Source organism: Euprymna scolopes, chromosome 41 (genome assembly GCF_053919585.1).
Source record: "Euprymna scolopes isolate OS-2025 chromosome 41, ASM5391958v1, whole genome shotgun sequence".
Lineage (NCBI taxonomy): Eukaryota > Metazoa > Mollusca > Cephalopoda > Sepiida > Sepiolidae > Euprymna > Euprymna scolopes.
This window is the reverse complement of record NC_136522.1, coordinates 66,757,121-66,777,466: the sequence shown is the minus strand read 5'-3', so window position 1 is coordinate 66,777,466 and position 20,346 is coordinate 66,757,121. Positions and strand designations below refer to the sequence as shown.

Sequence of the window (20,346 nt, the reverse complement as noted above, 5' to 3'; positions counted from 1 at the left end):
TACTATATTGTCCAATTTCTACTGTACACTCTTTAATCCTTATCCTTGAGTGGCCTCTGGGCCTTGATAATGTGGTGATGCCTATGTAAAAAAAAAAAAAAAAAAAGTACTTGTAAAACATGCACAGGTATACAACATTGAGGAGGCTCCATGTTTTGACAAACTTCTGGGCTTGACCTTTACTCCTAATTTAAGATGGAACTCGTACAGCAAATCCGTTGCCAGGGCTGATGGGAAAATGGTTGGATTGTTCTACCATTCCAGTAGATGTCTCACTGCTAATGCAATTCTCTACATGTATAAGAGCCAAGTGCGTCCACGGATGGAGCACTATTGCCACATCTGAGCAGGAGCTGCTAGAACCAGCTTATCCTGCCTTGCTAGATTTCAAAATAGACTTCGTAGCCTAGTGGGGGATGCCTTTTCTCTTCCTTGCAACCTCTTTCCCACATAAGAGACATCGCAAGCCTGTTTCTGCTTTATTGTTATTTTCATGGCAAGTGCTCGTCTGAGCTCCAATCTATGGTCCTCCCTGGCCTGTCTTTCACGAAAAACACTCGTCTTGCTGAAATCACTATCAATAATTTCCCCCACTCTTTATCTGTACCTAAACCTAAATGCAGATTCCATGAACAAAGCTTCTTTCTTAGAACTGCACGACTGTAGAACTGTTCCGTTTTCCCACTTTCCAACTGACTACAATATGGTTGAACAAATTTTTGATGAGCCATCCTCTTAAATAATCCAGTTTACCAAATTTCGACTACTAACGATGATTGACATGTTCCCCTTTTCCCCTTGACCACTGTACACTCATTAACCCTTATCTTCGAGTGGCCTCCAAGCCTTGATAAGTGGAGACTCCTTTGTAAAAAAAAAAAAAAAAACGTGGAAACTAGCAAAATAATCACTGCTTACTTCCCCTGATATTCTTTAGAGAAATATGGTCTCACCTGTCACTTATCTGTAAAAAACGACAAATTTGTTTGCTTGTAAATAATAATTAAAAAAAAAAAAAAAAAAAAAAAAAACGAATTGATCAATTTTGTGATTTTTGGAATATACAATATTTATTCCGTGACAAGTAGGTTCAATACAAAAGTTTTTCTTCATTTTTTTTAAGTGCCAATCCGAATAAGCACCCGTATATCATACACATTTTTATGTATTTTTGTTTTAGGAAATTCTGGACAAGCACATAATAAAGTAAAATTTCGTGTTTATTTGTTAAATAAATAAATGAAACTTTAAAAAAATAAATAAATAATTCTTTTTAAGTTTTTAAAAAATATAATTTAATACCTCTCGACCTTGTGGAACTTTTAAGACTGATTTCCAATCATGACCTTCGAGAGGTCAAGTTTTACAAGGGGAGACAACTCTTTACCTTCAATTGGGAGAGTCGGCACGAGAAGCAATGGCGACCCACGTCTTGCGATCGTGTATCCAGCGATGTCCATTAGCTTCAAGATCGGCTTCGACTCTTTTACGAAGGACATCTGACCACACAAAGACATTTCTTCCTCCGGTCGCTACTTACAAGAGCAAGCAAGCCTTGGATATTCTTTATCCGAACAGTAAACACGATTTCAGAACATTACCTTGCGTTCACCAGGTACAAAATAATGGATGTTTTTTTTTTGTATCTGTGTAGAATAGTTAACACTCGATAAGTCATACTCCCCCTCCCCTCCAAAAAAAACAATACAAAATTTGGTTCTTATTCAGAATTTAACCTAATTTTAAAAAAAAGGTAAATTTTTACGACGTGCTCCAGCGTATTATAAGCACACCAACCTCCCCATGTTAAGAATGGCTAATCAAGCCGTTCTTAACATGGGGAGGTTGGGGGGGGTTATTCCGAAAGCCGTTCTTAACATGGGTGGATGTTTATAATACGCTGGGGCAGGTCGTAAAATTTGACCCCCACTCAAAAAAACAATTTTTGTACCGCGTTATTTTTTTATTTTATTTTTATTTTTTTTTCAGGTTAAATTCAAGTTTCACAATATTTTTTATTATTATTATTAAATTGTTTGGTGAAAGCACAGAATAGTTACAAAACACCCTCCCCATGTTAAGAATGGCCTTCGAAATCCAGCACGCTACCAAAAATACATAAGTACCAAAAACAAAACTAAAAAAAATCGCGTACCCGTCACGGAATGAAGATGTCATTCCAAAAATTACGTAAATGGTCAAGTAGTTTTATATTTAACGAAGAAAATTAAATTTGGAGTAAACAAAAAAGGAGTACCGCCTGCGCCTGCGCCTCTCTCTCGTCGTCATATCAAAAAAAATATTTACTTTAAGGTCCGTCTCACGTTCGTATATAACAAAATATATATATATATATATATTTTTCTTTTGTAGATTTTGGTGTGCTAAAAACGAATCTGAAAACCGTTTCCGTCGCAAACAAATAGTTTTCATGATATGAAGAAATTACTTTTTCGAAAAGTGGGTGATCACTTTTCCATGTAAATTTAACTTAAAATGAGTACCTACTTTCTGGCCACCTGAGAGAGGGGGCATTTTAGTGTTAATTGACTAAAAGGTTGTTCTGATTTATTTTTTTCTGTTTTTATCTTTGGTACTGGTCGCGGTAAGAGTTCCCTGCCGAACACCCTCCAAAAACAACGATGTCTCCCGTTTCTCGCGCAGCCGCAAAGGACATGTTTTAGTTGCCATAGTAACAACACTTTTTATCGACATTGTTTTACTGTTTAAAGACATTACTACACATTTATTAATAATATCTCACTTTTAATCACTTTTATCGACTTTTTAAAACTTTTTTTTTTTACTCTTTTTAAATGACAACGTTAATGTTTATGAATATTGAAATAAAACATTATGTTTATGAATATTGAAATAAAACATTACTACACATTTATTAATAATATCTTTTTTTTTTTTTTTTTTTTACTGTTTTACTGTTTGTGTCACTTTTATCGACTTTTTCTTTTATGAAACTTATCGGCGGTTCTTGAAATTTACTTACCACAAAATGATGATAGAATAATAAATTTACTTACGTTTAATCAATGTTATTTTCTTTTTTAAATAGCATTTTCTTTTTAAATGACGACGTTTTTACTGTTTATGAATATTAAAAGAAAAATAATTACTAAACATTTATTAATAAGAAAATGGGTGCTACGATTTAAAATATAGCGCGGATCATAAGTGCACTAGTAGTGCACTTATGATCCGCGCTATATTTTAAATCGTATTTATAAGCTTAAAGTTTAATGTTATTATTTAAAAAGCCATTCTTAACACGGGGAGGGTGTTTTGTACCTATTCTCTACTTAAACCTTACAATTGAATAAAAAAACATTAAACTTTAAGCTTATAAATACGATTTAAAATATAGCGCGGATCATAAGTGCACTAGCACCCATTTTCTTATTAATAAATGTTTAGTAATTATTTTTCTTTTAATATTCATAAACAGTAAAAACGTCGTCATTTAAAAAGAAAATGCTATTTAAAAAAGAAAATAACATTGATTAAACGTAAGTAAATTTATTATTCTATCATCATTTTGTGGTAAGTAAATTTCAAGAACCGCCGATAAGTTTCGTGGTAAGTAAATTTCAAGAACCGCCGATAAGTTTCATAAAAGAAAAAGTCGATAAAAATGACACAAACAGTAAAACAGTAAAAAAAAAAAAAAAAGATATTATTAATAAATGTGTAGTAATGTTTTATTTCAATATTCATAAACATAATGTTTTATTTCAATATTCATAAACATGTTTTATTTCAATATTCATAAACATGTTTTATTTCAATATTCATAAACATAATGTTTTATTTCAATATTCATAAACATAATGTTTTATTTCAATATTCATAAACATAATGTTTTATTTCAATATTCATAAACATAATGTTTTATTTCAATATTCATAAACATTAACGTTGTCATTTAAAAAGTGTAAAAAAAAAAAGTTTTAAAAAGTCGATAAAAGTGATTAAAAGTGAAATATTATTAATAAATGTGTAGTACTGTCTTTAAACAGTAAAACAATGTCGATAAAAAGTGTTGTTACTATGGCAACTAAAACATGTCCTTTGCGGCTGCGCGAGAAACGGGAGACATCGTTGTTTTTGGAGGGTGTTCGGCAGGGAACTCTTACCGCGACCAGTACCTTATCTTTCAATAAAGACACGAGAAAATTAAAAAATAAAGAAAAATCAGTATTATTTTACTTTAAGGCTCGTTCTTACATTCGTATAGAAAAAAAAAAAAGCTTGTATTTTTGTAGTTTACGGTGTTCTTTAAAAGAATATAGTAACCGTTTCCAGCGCAAATTTACCGTTTGTATGGTATTAACTCCTTAGCTCTGGGACTATTTTCCATTTCACAGCCCAGCCTTTGTTTACGCTACGCACGAGCATAAACGAAGGCTGTTAAATGTGCACTCGCGTACCAAACTGTCTTGTCACAGTGTAGTATTGGCGAAAAATTAAAATTAGACGAAAAACAAGTAGTTCTCTAAATATTAAACCATGTAATTCTATGTTATTACAGGTGGCCATTTTGTGTGTGCACTCACTGCTTGCTTGATATATATAGAATTACATGGTTTAATATTTGGAGAACTACTTGTTTTTCGTCTGGTTTTAATTTTTCACCAATACTACAGTGACTACACTGAAATTGTATTGTCTTAACAGAACAAAATATATTTTTAAAAAAAAACTGAAACTTTGTCGTGTGTAAAGCGTAAAAGTTGAAATAAAATATTTTTAAAATTTCTAAATATTTAAAATATATTTGAGAGTTTGTATTACTGTACAGATAGATTCGAAAAAGTTGTCAAAAAACAAATATAGAACAAATAAATGTTATCAAAGGCAAGATAAGTTACTTTTCTACCAAACTGGATACATTTTTTTTTTATTTTTATTCAATGTAACATGTTTATTCAGCTCGAAAAACATGCAGTGTTTACCGATGTATTGGAAAATTCAAAATGGCGCCCGACACTCTCTTTAACATGGTAAGTTTGGGAAAAGGTGTTATAAATAATAAACTAGACAAAATACTATTAAAAAAACACCGAATATATGTCAACTTATGTCACGGTAACATATAATGAGTGAATTTCTAACAGTATTTTGTCTAGTTTATTATTTATAACATCTTTTCCTGAACTTACCGTGTTAAAGAGAGTGTCGGGCGCCATTTTTGAATTTTCCGATACATCCGTAAACACTGTATGCTTTTCGAGCTGAATAAGCATGTTACATTGAATAAAAACACAAAAAATATATCCAGTTAGGTAGAAAAGTAACTTATCTTGCCTTTGATAACATTTATTTGTTATATATTTGTTTTTTGACAACTTTTTCGAATCTATCTGTACAGTAATACAAACCCATATTTGAAAACATTAATAATTCATAATATCGTGGTAAAACTTTTAGAATGTGTGATATTGTGATTTGACGTTTTTTTTTTTTTAAACCATGAAACTTTGCTGTTCGTAATAAAACAAAGTAAAAATATTTAAATAATTTTTAAAAATATTTTTTTATGAAATATTAATTAAATATTTTTTATTTTATGTTTTAAAACTTTAATAATTCGTAATATTGTGATTTGACAGTGTAAATACTCATGTGACCCTTCTAGAGTTGTTAAACTTACTTTCGAGTTTGCCAGGCTTAACTGCCAGCCTGCCTATTTATCAACATGGGGTCTCGCATCAAGATGAAAATTGGTGTAAAGTTCCCAAATTTTCGAGGTATACCTTTTTGTCAAGGGGGAAAAATAGATGTGTACAATCACTCGGTAGAGGTTTTCATGTTTTGCCGGATGTTGGCAATATCAGTTCAGCAGTCAGACAGGTTTGCATAATTGTTGAATTAATTTTGGAAAAATGAGTCTGAATAAATAGTAAGTATAGTTAAAAATTATAAAATTTTTAACGTTTTCGATCGGCACTAGCTTATCTCCTTTGTCTACATATCTTGTTTTTTGTTCTTTTCTTTATTTTAGAAGAATCCTTCAAATGATGAGGAATTTTCTGGTGTGATTCCACTGGGTGAGTATCACCGTCTCTTCAGGACGACAATATCCTATCTTACATGTTCTTGTTTTATGTATCCAGTCATTCCAAAAATCGTTTCGAATTTTAAATCTCAGAAATTAAAAAAAAAAATGGGAACATCTAATGAAAACAAAAATAAAATATAGCATTTTTGTAGATTGGGGATCTTTTTAAACCGACGCATTTCGGGTAAAAACATTATTACATTCTTATGTGTCATGTCAAAATTAGTGTAAATTCTAAAAATTATGAAAAATGGTCCAGTAGAAGATGTGCCAGATGTATTTTAAACAACAAAAAAAAAAATCATTCGCAATTACATTGTGTTTAAAATTGGCATAAAAAGGCACCTTCAGTCTTTGACAGACTATGGATATTTATCTAATGAGTAACTGATAAAAAAACCTGAAAAAAGTGCTCAATACTACTGTAGAGCAAAATACCAGAATCGAATTAACAATCCGATAGTTTCTTCAGAATTGACATCTAGGTGACTTCATCTGTGAAGTCATCGACCCAGCACTGCCACCAGGCTGGAAAAAAAACGTTGCAGTGGTCAATGGAAGCAGCCTTGAATTGTCATGCGTGGTCAGCCAAAAACTTGTTAGAAAAAGCCGACCCAACCGATCCAGGGTGAATATCACAACCATGATCATGACCCTCTTTTCATTGACACCGTAATCCACACGACTACTTACATTCTCTGTGCACTTTCAGCTTCCAATAATACGTCAAGCCTCACAGCTTGTGTTCCTTGAAAAACAAACTCTTATTTTTCAAATGGCTTTTTTCATTCTTTTCCTCTTTTCTCTTTCCTTTATTTCTTTTTCTTTTCTTTTGGGGAATTTTCTCAATTCTTGAAATGCCAAATAAAGAAAACATCCAACTGAAAATGATAAAAATTGACAGCACCCCTTTTCACTGATACTGCAATCCGTACGATCTCTTAACTTCACTGTGTTCCAATAATATGTCGTGCCTCATCACAGAACATGTACACAGCTCGCCTTCCTCAGAAAACGAACCTCCCCATTCTACGAACGGCTTACTTACATGCAACCCAAGATCGTCTAATTTGCATGCAATCGACAAGAATTCATGTTAATTTGTGCAATTGTTGAAGATAAAATCAACTGGGCGTCGCCTTTTGGATTTTTTTCTATTCTGCAGTTTAACCTAACATCATCAGCATCATATGAATCCAAAGATTCTATTGTTAGCATTGGTTTTCCCGATATTTTTCTTATAAGAATTATTTCTAGAAAGACACCGTGTACTTATGGGAGGGACCACGAAAAGGTTACCAACAATCTAAGCGAAACTGATTTCTGTGGAATGAACTGGATTCGAACCTGGGATTACACCTATGTATGTTATACAATTTTCTCCACAGTGATCTGTAATTTCTAAATATTTTATTTAAAAATAGTGTTGAATTTTCATATTTCATTTTCAATCTCCTCTTAGAGTTATTGTACCTCTGCTGGAATTAATTTCTAGTAGACGCCATATTTATGCTTTTCCTTGAAATTTTATATTTATAGAAAAACTCGATTTCAAATATTCTAAGTCCAGTGGTCCTGGTGGTCAGAATGTGAACAAAGGTAAGTTTTTTTTTTTTTTTTTTTTTTTTATTCAGCATGTGTGTGTGTGGTGGTGGTGGTGCTTGGAGTAATATTTATATTTTATAAGCAAAAAAAATATAGATATACGAGCATGCCATCAAGCATTGCCTAGTTGTAAAATATGATATTTTAATTTATGCTAATTTTGTATCATTATTATAGAGCCAATCATCTATTGATTATTATATTGTACCCAATAGTAGTGGTTTTAAAAGTTTTACAAAGCAATATGACTTGTATTATAGAGTCAATTCTCTATTGATTATTATATTATAGCCAATCTATAGTAGTGACCCCCATGGTGTGGCCGGGGCATAAAATATGTTTAAATATAATAGTTTAATTCATGCAGATTTATTATTATAGAGCCAATTATCTATTGATTATTATATTGTACCCAATATATAGTGATTTCAAAAGTAAAAAAATATGACTTTGTTGCTATCAGCTAAAATTGAAACTAAAACATTTAGTTCTCCAGTGATACTTGCTACCATATGACCTAAGGGCATATGTGTATCAAAAAATTAAAAATTACACAGTTGAACGTATTAATGTATATTTGTGCATGCGTAGAGGATACACATTAGTTCAACTTATGCTTGCCAACGTTCAAATTTATAATTTTGATCCCTTAGCAGCTATTTTTACCGGCTAAAAGCCAAAATGAATTTGTTCAACAGGTATGATCTCTCCTCCTCCATATGTCAAGCTTAAAGTCTATAGACTAAAAATTGACAGAGTAATTTGGTAGAGACCTTCCTCAGACAAACTGTAACATAGTCGTTACATGCTGACACTCGGGACCCACACATTGTATGCAGGTAGTTGCAAGGAAACAATTCGACTCGCTTTTTTTCAGTTGAAACAACAGACATTTATTTACAGGTACTTCCAGAATAACACCTTGTTCAAAAGTCTTCTCCTACTCTCATGTGCTTACTGTATATACTTGTGTATTAGTCGATAAGCAAGTTAAGACCAAAAATTGTGTTTTTTTAGGTATTACCTGTGTATACGTTGACTGTAGATTCTAGAAAAGTTAAATGGTCCGTCTCATGGCTCTTTCTTGAACAGATAATTTCTTTTTTGGGGAGAAAGACATATCGTAAACACTATATTTCTTAACCTACTGAAAAAAAACATCATATAATCACCGAATTCATCATATCGAATTTAGGCTTATAGCGACGTCTGGAGAGTGAACATTGCAAGAGCTATTCCAATTATTATTAAGCCTCCCACTGAGAAACCGTGCATATGCTTAGATGCTGGCAAACACACTGCAGTGGGGTTCAGAAGGAGTGCGATTAATTACTAGGATTACCGGTATATACCGAGTGCACAAAAAAAATGGCGTTTTCTATGCTATGACCAAGTGCCGAGTTGCCCTTTAACAACATTTCCAAAAACATTACCTAAGTATAAGTCGACCCCCCCCCCCCCAAAAAAATAACCTTAAAATCGTCTCTCAGAAATTCGACTTCTACACAAGTGTAACAAGATTTTGCTGTGTTAAACGCGTGGTGCTCTTTTTTTTTTCCGGCCATGTTTCGGACACGTCTTTCCCTGTCAATCTCAGGCCACATGTGTAACGCGTCTACTTCTGTCCTTCCCAGGCCAAGAACATGTCTTGAATCCTCTACATCTCGAACACCTGTTTCCTGAACAAGTATATCCTTTTTATCTCTGTTGTCATATCGCATATCCGGCTTGGTCATTTGCATATGTTTCCTCCTGCGAACCCAGTATCAACAGCTCTATTACAAGACAAGGTCACTTTTATACGTAAGCAGAGATGTATATTTTTTTGAAGCAGCAGAGTGGGGAGGAGAGGATAGGGATTTATTCACGACATAATATTTTATTCTGGTCTAAAGTATTTCAACAAACATCATCATCATTCGAACTATTGTTCTCCTCTTGGATGTTATTCTCACATTTCGACCTATGTAACCTTTGACCTTCTTCAGGTGTGTCTTGTCAAACTCTGGAACTTATATGGAATTATGAATAGAACCCTTTATTTAATTTTCAGTGCGGGTGATACTAAGAATATATTATTTTTATTTATTGATTTTATTTTTTTGAATCCTTGGAGATGAGGTTTCATAATTTGTGTATTCATTTTTTTGCGGGCTTTTATCCTCATCGTCATAGTTGTTTCGGCCAACTCATCCTTTGGCCTTCTTCAGGTGCTTAACCATAATAGGATAGGAATGCTGAATCTTGTAACTGTATCCTCAGTAATTACTGCCTTTCATAGTTGTTGTTGTTGTCTCAGCACGTTTTGGGCCAAGTAAGCTTCTGAACGGCTTTGGGTAGGATTGAAACCACTATCTTCAGACAATGTTCCCCTGGAACCGTAGCGACTTGGTGCCTCTATCGGGGATACAGTTACAAGACTCAGCATTCCTATCCTGTCATGGTTAATCACCTGAAGAAGGCCAAAGGATGAGTTGGCCAAAATATGGTGAAACAACAACAATTATGAAGATAAGGATAACAGTCCACAAAAAAAAAATGAATGCACTAAAAATACAATTATGAATTACTTAAGACTTCTACGCACTCATGGCTGATGGAACAAGAGCAATCTACCCTTATGTGCTACAAAGCTACTTAACGAATTTCAACAAATTTGGTATGAAGCACCTTGGGATAGTAGATGTTGCAAAGGGGATAATACTGCTACGATCAATATCACAAACGATAAACACCTATGAGTTCCAAATGAAATTGGTACTTGTGAACTTTTGTCATCGTTCTATTTTTAAATAGTTTTTTTCAGGTTAAATTCAAGCTTCACAATATCTTTCTTTTTTTTTTCTTTTTTTTTATTACATTGTTTGGTGGAGGCACAGAATAGTTACAAAACACCCTCCCCCTCTCCATGTTAAGAAAGGTTTTCAAAGTAAGAACGTTATTATTTCAGCACGGTGGCAAAAGTGTACAAGAACCAAATTACTTTTTCTCCCTTCATGCGTATAGCATTAGGTACTTCTTTATAATGGCTTCTCGACTGTGGAGCACATTACAGCACAACTGCTTCCTTGCTGATTACAACTTGGTCATCTTCAAAACTAAAGTCAGCATATTTTTATCATAAATTGTGGCTTTAAATAACACAAAAAGGGTTGATATGGTCATCTACATTCGTACTGTTTTGCTGTATTACAGCTCTTCAATGTGGCTAGAGTAGTGTCTATCCCAAGTCAGGAATCAAACCTACAATCATCTAGTTGATAGTTCACAGTTCTACCTCCAAGTCACAGGATCAGTGTTCGTAAATAGTATCTCCAATATCCTTATATACGCATTGATGAAATAAGAAATTCAATGACGCATCTCTGCCTCTGACACATGTCCATGACAGGGATTGCTTTCATAGTCTGACACTATCAATATCTGCAACAGAGATGAAACTTTCAGGTCAGGAATGCATAAAATTGCAATTTGCAATCCCTTTTGATTCGTTCGGACAGAATAAAAGAAAAAAAGGAGAAGGCATTAATTTTGGAACAATACTTGTAAATAGAAAGACATCAGAAACCAGAAAATAAAGCTGTTTTCCTGTCTGTTTATTTGTTCACAACTTGGTTACACTGGTTCACAAATAGATTTCAATACTGAAAACGGACTCTTATATACTTTTATTCCTGTACGATTTCTATATATATACTATTTATTCCGAAAGAAATCAACATTCCAGAGGTTATCTCATTTACATATTACATTAAAGAAAGTCTGTTTTAATAATTAGCTGTGAGTTTTTAATGGAAATCAATAATAGAATTGTATTAAGTATTCTATTTAGAAATATTGTATAAAGTTAGTTAATTCATTTTTAATTAAAATCAGCTGCGTTTAAAGATGGAAGTAAGTTTTCATTTATTTTTTTAATTTAATTTTTTTTTTTATTACATTTTCACCCCAAACAAGGCACATTGCCACTTTGGTGTAGGGGGCTACTGTCAGGGGCAGCAACTACTGGGGCACTATGTTGGGATTTGGGCAGCAAGATGTTGGTTCACGTTGCACTTGAACTTCTGCATGTCAGTACAGTTAGGGAAGCAGGAACCTGGAATGGAATTCCAGAGTCTAGCGGTTCTGGGGAAGAAACTACTGGAGTAGAAAGATCTTTTACATCTAGGGATCTCTACTGTGTGGGGGTGGGATTTAGCTGGCTGTCGGGTTTGTCTACGTCGTGGGGGCACAAGTGTCTGCAGTTCGTCAGAGCATTCACCATTTAACCTAGGAGTTATTTCCCTTTAATCTGTGAAATTTTATTTTCCTGTTTGAATTTCATAAATGAAAATGGCTAAGTTTTATGCTTCCAAAAAAACAAAATATGGTCAATTTTCAGGAAAATCATAGATTAAAATATTTGGTATCTTAAATAGCATGTGACTAAACCCTCAGTCCGGCAATATGTTTTTTCTTGGTGATGCCGGGTATGTACAGATAGTAGATTGGGATGTTCTGTGGTGATTAGATTGAAAAGTCTATTCTCTGCGTTTTAGTATGTAAATATTGCTTTGTTCAAGCAAGAGTTTGTCTTATCAACCCGATACCAGGTGAGACCTTTATGATGGTAAGTTTCAGTTTAATTTTTTATATTTCCAGAATGTTCGAGTGTCACATTTGGAGTTGCTCTTAGTTACTTATCAAAAAATTTTGATTGATCTTGGTGTAGGGTTTTGTTTTCAGTTGTATCCCTGAATGGAAAGACAGACACCACAAATATAAATTGTATGACCTTTGCCTTCTCATCTCTCCAACAAATCTTTTTTTTTTTTAAATTATTTTTTAAGTTAATTGTCAAAGGTTTTCCAGCCATTATTTATATCATGTTGAATATGAAGAATTAATTATCAAATTAAAACATAAAATTAAGTTTTTTTGTTTGTTTTAATTTGGTGTTTTTGGTACATTATTCTATTATTACTCCTTCTTTGTTTATTTCCGTATTCTTTTATTCTATTATTCACTTTTTCCTTTATTCTCTTTATATTTCATTCCCTTTTTCCTCTATTCCTTTATCCACTTATTCGTTTATTCCTTGTTCACCTTTTTCTTATGCACCCTTTACTTTATTGTCCCATATTTATTCTTTCCTTATTCCTTTATTCATCTTTTCCCTTATTCCTTTTTTTATTTATTCTCTAATTCTTTTTATTCCCTTATTCCTTCATTTTTTTTTAATTTAATTTTAATCTTTTATTTATTTTATTCTTTTTTCTTTATTACCTTATACCACTTTTTCTTGTATTTGTTTATTCCTTTATTCCCTTATTCCTTTTCCCTTATCTTATTTTTCTATTTCCTTATCTTCTTATTCTTGTATTCCCTTATTTCCTTCATTCACTTTTTCCCTTATTCCTTAATTCTTTTAGTTTTCTGTTTTTCTCCAAATTGGCTCATTAGCTTTCACAAAATTTTGATAACACAAGTAGTATTAGTAATAGTGATCATCGTTACAGGGGTCTGTCTATGTGCACCTTCATCTATGACCCTAAATTATTAATTCTGGATAAAAGAGGAACGAGCCCCCAAAACAGATATTTTAAAATTCTAGGAATCAGAATTGAATGTTTGGTATACTGACTTTGCGGTCTTGTTACCAACCCTAATGTTCTACGAATAGTTGGTCCATGTCCAGATTTCCCCTACATTAAAAAAAAAAAAAAATAAATATATATACAGAACAATCTGTTTGATGTGCGTACACATGACAAAACAAATATATCATATTCCAAAAAGCATGTAAGTTGATCAAGTAGTTTAATTTTAAAATAAAGAAAATTAAATTCTATGAGTAACCAAAGAGAGACTCTCTTGTTCGCCATTTTGAAAACAATCTAGCAAAATAACAAAGGGAACTAACTCAACAATAATTCAAATTTGTGGGATTTATGTTGTAATGCCTACAAATTCCCATTAATCGCTTAAAAATGATTTTCTTTGTGAAAATAAAACTTTTTGATCAGTTCACATAATTTTTGGAATATGATGTTTTCGTTTTGTTACTAGTGGGTACATCATACATGTTTTTCATTATTTTTGTTCTTTTTTAGGGGGAATTCTGGACAAGAACCAAATAATTTCTTTTTAATTTAGCCTCCTCTTCCTCCTTCTTGTAAATCAAACTAACAATTTTTATTTTACTGTTGCCATTGTTTGTGGTTTTCTTGTTTTTTAACTTCAGTCAACACAAAAGTAGAAATACGATTCCATCTTGAATCTGCAGATTGGATCCCAAATTGGATCAAACCAAAACTACTAGAAAACGTGAGTATCTTTTCTTTTCTTTTTTTTTCTTTCGTTTTAAAGAAAATCTATTTTCTGCTTAGCTGACCACCCAGCATTGCCTGGTCATAAAATACGTCTTAATATGATATTTTAATTTATGCATATTTCATATTTATTTAATATAGAGCCAATTCTCTATTGATTATTATATTGTACCCAATATATAGTGGTGATTTCAAAATCAACAAAAGAAAAAACTTATTTTAATTAGGGAATACATAAGAGTTGTCTCCCTTAAAATTGATTTTTGTTTTTTTCTTTTTTTGTATAAGTTTTAAAAATATGCAAACAAATAAAAATAAAAAAACAGCTAGTTTTAATATATATATATTTATTATTTTTATTTTAATTTTATTCCTGTGTCGATATAGTTATGGCCTGTTTTCAGTGCATGTGTGTGAGTAAAATATAACGAACAGTGTATATCCGCTCCTGAGTATAGATATAAGCGTATGTTTGCTTCTAGTGTGTGTGTGTGTGTGTGTGGATTGAACGGCACCGGTCAGTACTCAATGCCCATAAGAAATGTTTTTAATTTACGAACCGCAAGACAAAAATATTACATTCTCAAGTACCTTATGCCGTAAAAACCAAAAGATGGGATAGATAAACTTAAAAAGGGAATATAAAAAAAAAAAAAAGTTTATCTTCAAAGACCTCACTTGTCCTCTCCCCGCTCATAACCCCCACCCATGTTACATTCTAACTTTATAAACGAAATAAGAAAATGTTTTTGTTTGAAATATCAGTTCTCTACGATAATTCTTGGCCTGAAGACGTAATTCCACAACGCGGGTGATTACAGAAACATGTATGCACATATGTAGCCATCAATGTTTGTATAAATAAATTTCATATATATATATATATATATATATATATATATATATATTCATTCTCTGTGGCTCAGTTCACCGACTAACTAGCGACAGGTTTTGTTGCAGGAACTACGAACATGGTCAGGCTAAAAGTGACCACTTCTGCAAAGCACAATCCATAATTGAGTACTCTAGTCATCTTGCTTCAGGGTGTTCCAAAATGGTTGACCCCATTCTAAATGCCCACATCTCGGAAACTACTTGATGGATCTTAAAGAATCTAAATACACTTTATGTTGAAGGTCATAAGTTTCATTGGTTAAATTTACAAAGAAAAGTACAAATATTTGTTGGTTCTATGACGTTCACATTTCCTTCAAAGAAAAATGGCCCATAAACCTTTTTATTGGATATTGCACAAAACACATTAACTTTTGGTGAGTCCCTCTCGTGTTCAACTGTGCCATGAGGATTTTCTTCGCCCCATATAGAAATCAATTTGTGAAAATCTGCCTAAAAATTAAAACGTTTTGTAAATATATATATATGTCATGAAAATCCACATGAAAATTTAAGTTTTGTAAATATATAAATGGGGAAAAAAAGCAGATCTAAATCGCCTCTCCTAAAAAAAAATGAGAAATAACCCCCCCTCCCATCTAAAAAAAAAAAGAAAAAAAAAGCAAACTGTCCTTGTGCAGACAGTACTTTAGCCCGGATTGACTTGTTTTTTTTTTTTTTTTTTTTTTTTTTATACTTGGCAACAATTTTAAATGTGATATTTGTTCAAAACAGATCCGAGTACCCTAAAAACCAACTTTTTAATTGTAGTCTTCATTTGGTAAAACTATCAATCCAAATTTTGGTTTAAATAGTTTTATTAAAAAAAATTTGTAAATATATGTACTAGTGTTAGGATGATTAATTGGAATCGGGAATCATAAAAGTCAGAGTTTTTTGGGGTATTGGAAGCGGAAATATTTTAGCCTATTTTCCGATGCCAAAACCGATTCTTTTATCTTTTTTATTTTAGTTTAAGAAACATCTTCCGCTGCTTGTAGTAATAAAAAAATAAATATTTATTGATTTTAAACTTCCAGTAAGACTAAAATCTCTAGATCATCCCCTCACAAGTGTGTTTTTACGCTTGAGAAAATATGTACACATTTAAGAGGTGTTTTTACAGTAATCGGGACAAACTAACACTTATAGTTAAATATTTAGATAATTATAAAGAATCGGAATCAGGAAAATATTGGAATCGTCCCATCACTAAAATGCACTCTCCATAAAAAAAAATCAATCTTGGTCGCAAATAAATAATATAACTTATTGTTGTTATTATTTTTATTTATTTATTTATTTTTTTGATAAAAATATCAATGCATAGCTTAATTAAAGGTGTTTAAATATGTGAAAAACGCACTCTTGTTCGTGAAAATATGGTTGAATGTGCCAAGGTGAAGGTTAAACTGGTGTCAACCGAAATTTGTCCTTGAATTGAAGCTGGTCAGGGCCCTTATTTCCTACTTTGTCCGTATAATCCTCCTCCTCCCCTCCTCTATTTGATTTGAACCACATCACCATTCTTTAGATTTTTTGTTATTTAATTTTTAATTTTTTTTTTTTTGAGGGGATATTTCCTTGAATTACAGTATTAATTGTTGAACATTACCTTCTCGCAGGAGAAAAGCCGAATAAACAAAGATGGTTACATGATCATCAACTCTGACCGAACGCGAAAGCAACTCCTCAACCAAGCTGACTGCTTGCAGAAGCTAAGAACTTTCATATTCAATGCAAGCTATCAGCCTCGAGAACCGACGAAGGAGGAACAGAAGATCCAAGCCAAAAGGTAAAAACAAAGTAGTCAACCATAGACGAGGACATCCCAAAGGTTCCCTTATCAGCTATTACACCAAGATATAGGGGAGGGTGCCACTTCTTTCTAAGGATTAGTACACTTAACCTTGATCCTCCCCTTATAATGCTGAGTGTTTAAGCAAGGGGGCATCAAATACCATTTTTTAAAGTTTGGTATGACTCTACTTAGGATTGAACCTGGGTTTCACAGCCCAATAAACAAGCACTCTCACCATTGGTGCTTATTTGTACTTGGTTCAGCATTCACCCTGGAGTGGTTGGGCTGGTTTTATACAGAGAATTTCTTGTCTCAAATGAATACTGACCAGGTGCAATGGTCCACCGCAACAACAATATTGTTATCTATATAATTTATGGTTTGCACTTTTACCAAGTACATGCCATAGTATATACACGCTGATGACTGCGGATTTTGTAATCAAACAAACGACTTGTTAAATCAACAAAGTTTTTTTTACATTACATTGATAATATGACGAGAGAGAGAGTTTGAGTCAGTATGGCCTAGTGGTGTGTGGTTGTCGGTGCGGCAACAGCAGAAGTGTGTCAACTGGCTTTTTTTTCTCTCTCTCTCTCTCTCTCTCTCTCTCTCTCTCTGACTGCCTTTGTTTCTGACTTATATTGACATTCACCCACATTCCTTGATCGGAATCTGATTGTTCGCTTATTTTGACCTTCAATTTGAAATTTTGATTGTTTTTATTGCTCTGCACTTATAGCAATTCCAATCCAGTTAAAATATTTGTTATCGTTGTTCCATGATCTCGATTCTTTGATCAGAATCTAGTGTTGACGTCATCACTAGTAATCTGATTTACATCTGGTTTTGTCCAGATCGGTGATTTTCCAGCATTGTCCATCACTTTTGCAACAATATCAGTGTTAGACAATCAGAGTTCCAGCAGCGAATCCCATAGAAGTGAGGGCCCAGAATCAGCTCGGTATCTGAGACAAGTTTTCCGCTAGCCTCCACATTGTTTTTTTTTTTTCATAACCCTGAGGAAGGGTTGATTTGATGACTTTGTAGATGAAATTATCTGTATGATAATTTCGAAGGACGTGACCAAACCAGCTAGAGGTGATATTTTACATCGAGAACAAACAGCTGCATTTGAAATGAATGCTAATATTTACTTTGCCTTCCCACGAGAAAAGGAACAAAAAATTTTAAATGATCTCAGTCGTGAAGGATTTCTCCTCCACTAACTGAGAACAAAAATTGAAGTGAAGCAGAACAGATACTACCCTTTGAGATATTAAATCCTTTATTCAGGCAAAAATAAACATGAACACAAAACTTAAGCACAAGGCCAACTCGAAAGGGGGGAAAAATGGGGGTCGTTGCTCATCCTTGTCACTCTAGAACTAAACAAAAGTTTCTCTTAGCTAGTACTTTTTCCACCATAATACTGCATTTGCCCTTTCGTACTTGAGGACGTCCTACTTAGCACCCAATTTTTAAGACATTTTTTTATTAACGTGTAAAAAAAAAAAGATAACAATAAAGGTTATACAATAATTCATTTGTGTTGAGGGCGGGGGAAGAAGAAATACAAGCAGTGGTTAGTGGGATCCTCCCAACCCCATCTAGTTGATAGACTGCCCGTTCGACTTTGGTTTGTAAAGGAACCTCAGCTCTTGCGGGACAGTCTCTATGTGGGGGGAGCCCTCTAGATGGGACGAAATGGAGAAAAGAAATTTTTTTTTTTTTTGCCAGCAAACACAGAGGATGTGACGTGATCGAAAACCTTTTGTAGGTCGCTTGCTCTCATTGGCTACATTTCACAGCCGTACAGTAGAATGGTATGGAGGAAACTCTTGGATGAATGTATTAAGTATTTGGAGAGTAATAAGTTCACTCACAGTCCCTAGCCACGAATATATCCTTGTTTGGAGAACAACTTGTTTGCTGTAGACTATTCATAGAAACCTCATATTACCCTTCCCCCTCCCCAAGTGGGAGAGAAAGAGAAAAAGTAATATGACAGAGAAAAAAAAAAAAGGAAATAAGTTTATCAGTAGAATAATGTATATGAAGTTATTCACAAAGGAACACAAACGAAAGCAAAAATACGATTTTTAAATCGAGGTGTAGTGGTGATTTGGAACAAAAGAACCAGACAATAGATTATCCATAGATGCAAGGATAAAATGATTCCAAGCCTCTAGTTGCTGTATCAGATAGATCCCTAATACCACTGTGTGTCAGACCAATGAAAACCTGACTGATGGTTAAAGCTGAGCTGGAATCCAAACTGGGCCCTTTGAATCTATTTGTTTCCAAATGTCGGCTGGCTGAGTGCAAGGGACATAACTCTGCTTTCTAAACAAGACAACAAAGGACAAAATTCCTTCTCTTATTGTCCTTAGGTAAATATCTGTTTCCACCTAACAGCTCTAAAATCACTACATCCTTTTTCTCGAAACGTGAGATTACCAAAAAACACTGTCAGCTTTAGACTGGCTACTTGAAAGACACTGCTATTAATACCAAAGGTAAAAAGCACACGTAAGCAGCTAAAGATATTTTGATGGAATGAAAATTAAAACTTTACAATATAACCAATATAAAACTTTACAATATAACCAACATAAAACTTTACAATATAACCAACATAAAACTTTACAATATAACCAACATAAAACTTTACAATATAACCAACATAAAACTTTACAATATAACCAACATAAAACTTTACAATATAACCAATATAAAACTTTACAATATATAAACTGTCAGTTTACGCAATTTTCGAAATACAATGTTTTAAAGGGTCTTTTTTATTTCTTTCAGGATGGAAAAGATACAACGGTCAGTCCTAAAAGTAAAACGAGAACATTCTCTCAAGAAGCAACGACGACAAGCACCAACAGTTGACAGTATATAAGAGATATCCATTCTCACACACACACACACACACACACACACACACACATATATATATATATATATATATAATCCAGTCAGACACTAAACATCACCTAATTCTTCTCATTTGATAAGGCTCTTTTGGGTTGAAATAAATTTATGAGATCAGGCTAAGTTTGTTGGTTGTGTGTTTTCTTTTAACTTTTATTTATGCTCTGCTATGCATTCAGCTCTCCCACTGAAGATTTCATACAAAAATGATTATCCTTTATATATATATATATATATATATATATATATATATATTCCTATAAATTTATTTGTTTTTGTGTATCCATATTAAAAACACTTTTTTTCTATTTATTTAAAAAGAAAACAACTTTGTTATATATGGCTCGTGGAATTGTATTCACTAGCAAAAGATCTAGCTAATTTGCATATTCTTTTAAACATTCATTTTAATTAATTCCGTATTAGTTTTTTCGGTTTTCTTATGGGATGACCATCTTTAGTTAACTATTATGTGTAATTATATTCATGCAGATATTCTACATGATTTATACTTGCGTAATATTTGCATAAAAAGGTTATAGTAAACACAAACATCTTTTACTATATATTATGTATGCGTATATATATTTGTTTATTTAAACGCATGTAACGCTTTATATTTGGGTTTTAGCTGGGGAAAATTGGCGCAAAAAATGGAATTTGCCAGATGAAACTTGAACGATGGCATTACGACAGCATTGCCCGGTTGTAAAATATGT

The 20,346-nt window shown here is 32.9% G+C and overlaps 1 protein-coding gene across 1 annotated transcript; it reads left to right on the top strand.

Moving 5' to 3' along the window:
• Positions 1-1,374: 1,374 nt before the first annotated feature.
• LOC145266576 (large ribosomal subunit protein mL62-like) lies at positions 1,375-19,750 on the top strand. Its single transcript, XM_080122416.1, has 6 exons — positions 1,375-1,615; positions 6,017-6,062; positions 7,613-7,672; positions 13,902-13,984; positions 16,509-16,678; positions 19,502-19,750. Exons 1-6 carry the CDS (start codon positions 1,418-1,420, stop codon positions 19,593-19,595), a joined length of 651 nt encoding a protein of 216 aa, XP_079978542.1. The 5' UTR covers positions 1,375-1,417; the 3' UTR covers positions 19,596-19,750.
• The last annotated feature ends 596 nt before the right edge of the window (positions 19,751-20,346 follow it).

Excerpts from the sequence above, each read along its gene's own strand:
- LOC145266576 (XM_080122416.1), top strand. The coding sequence starts at position 1,418 with ATGGCGACCCACGTCTTGCGATCGTGTATCCAGCGATGTCCATTAGCT. Across the intron at positions 1,616-6,016 it reads CATTACCTTGCGTTCACCAG|AAGAATCCTTCAAATGATGA; the intron begins GTACAAAATAAT and ends TCTTTATTTTAG. Across the intron at positions 13,985-16,508 it reads AACCAAAACTACTAGAAAAC|GAGAAAAGCCGAATAAACAA; the intron begins GTGAGTATCTTT and ends ACCTTCTCGCAG.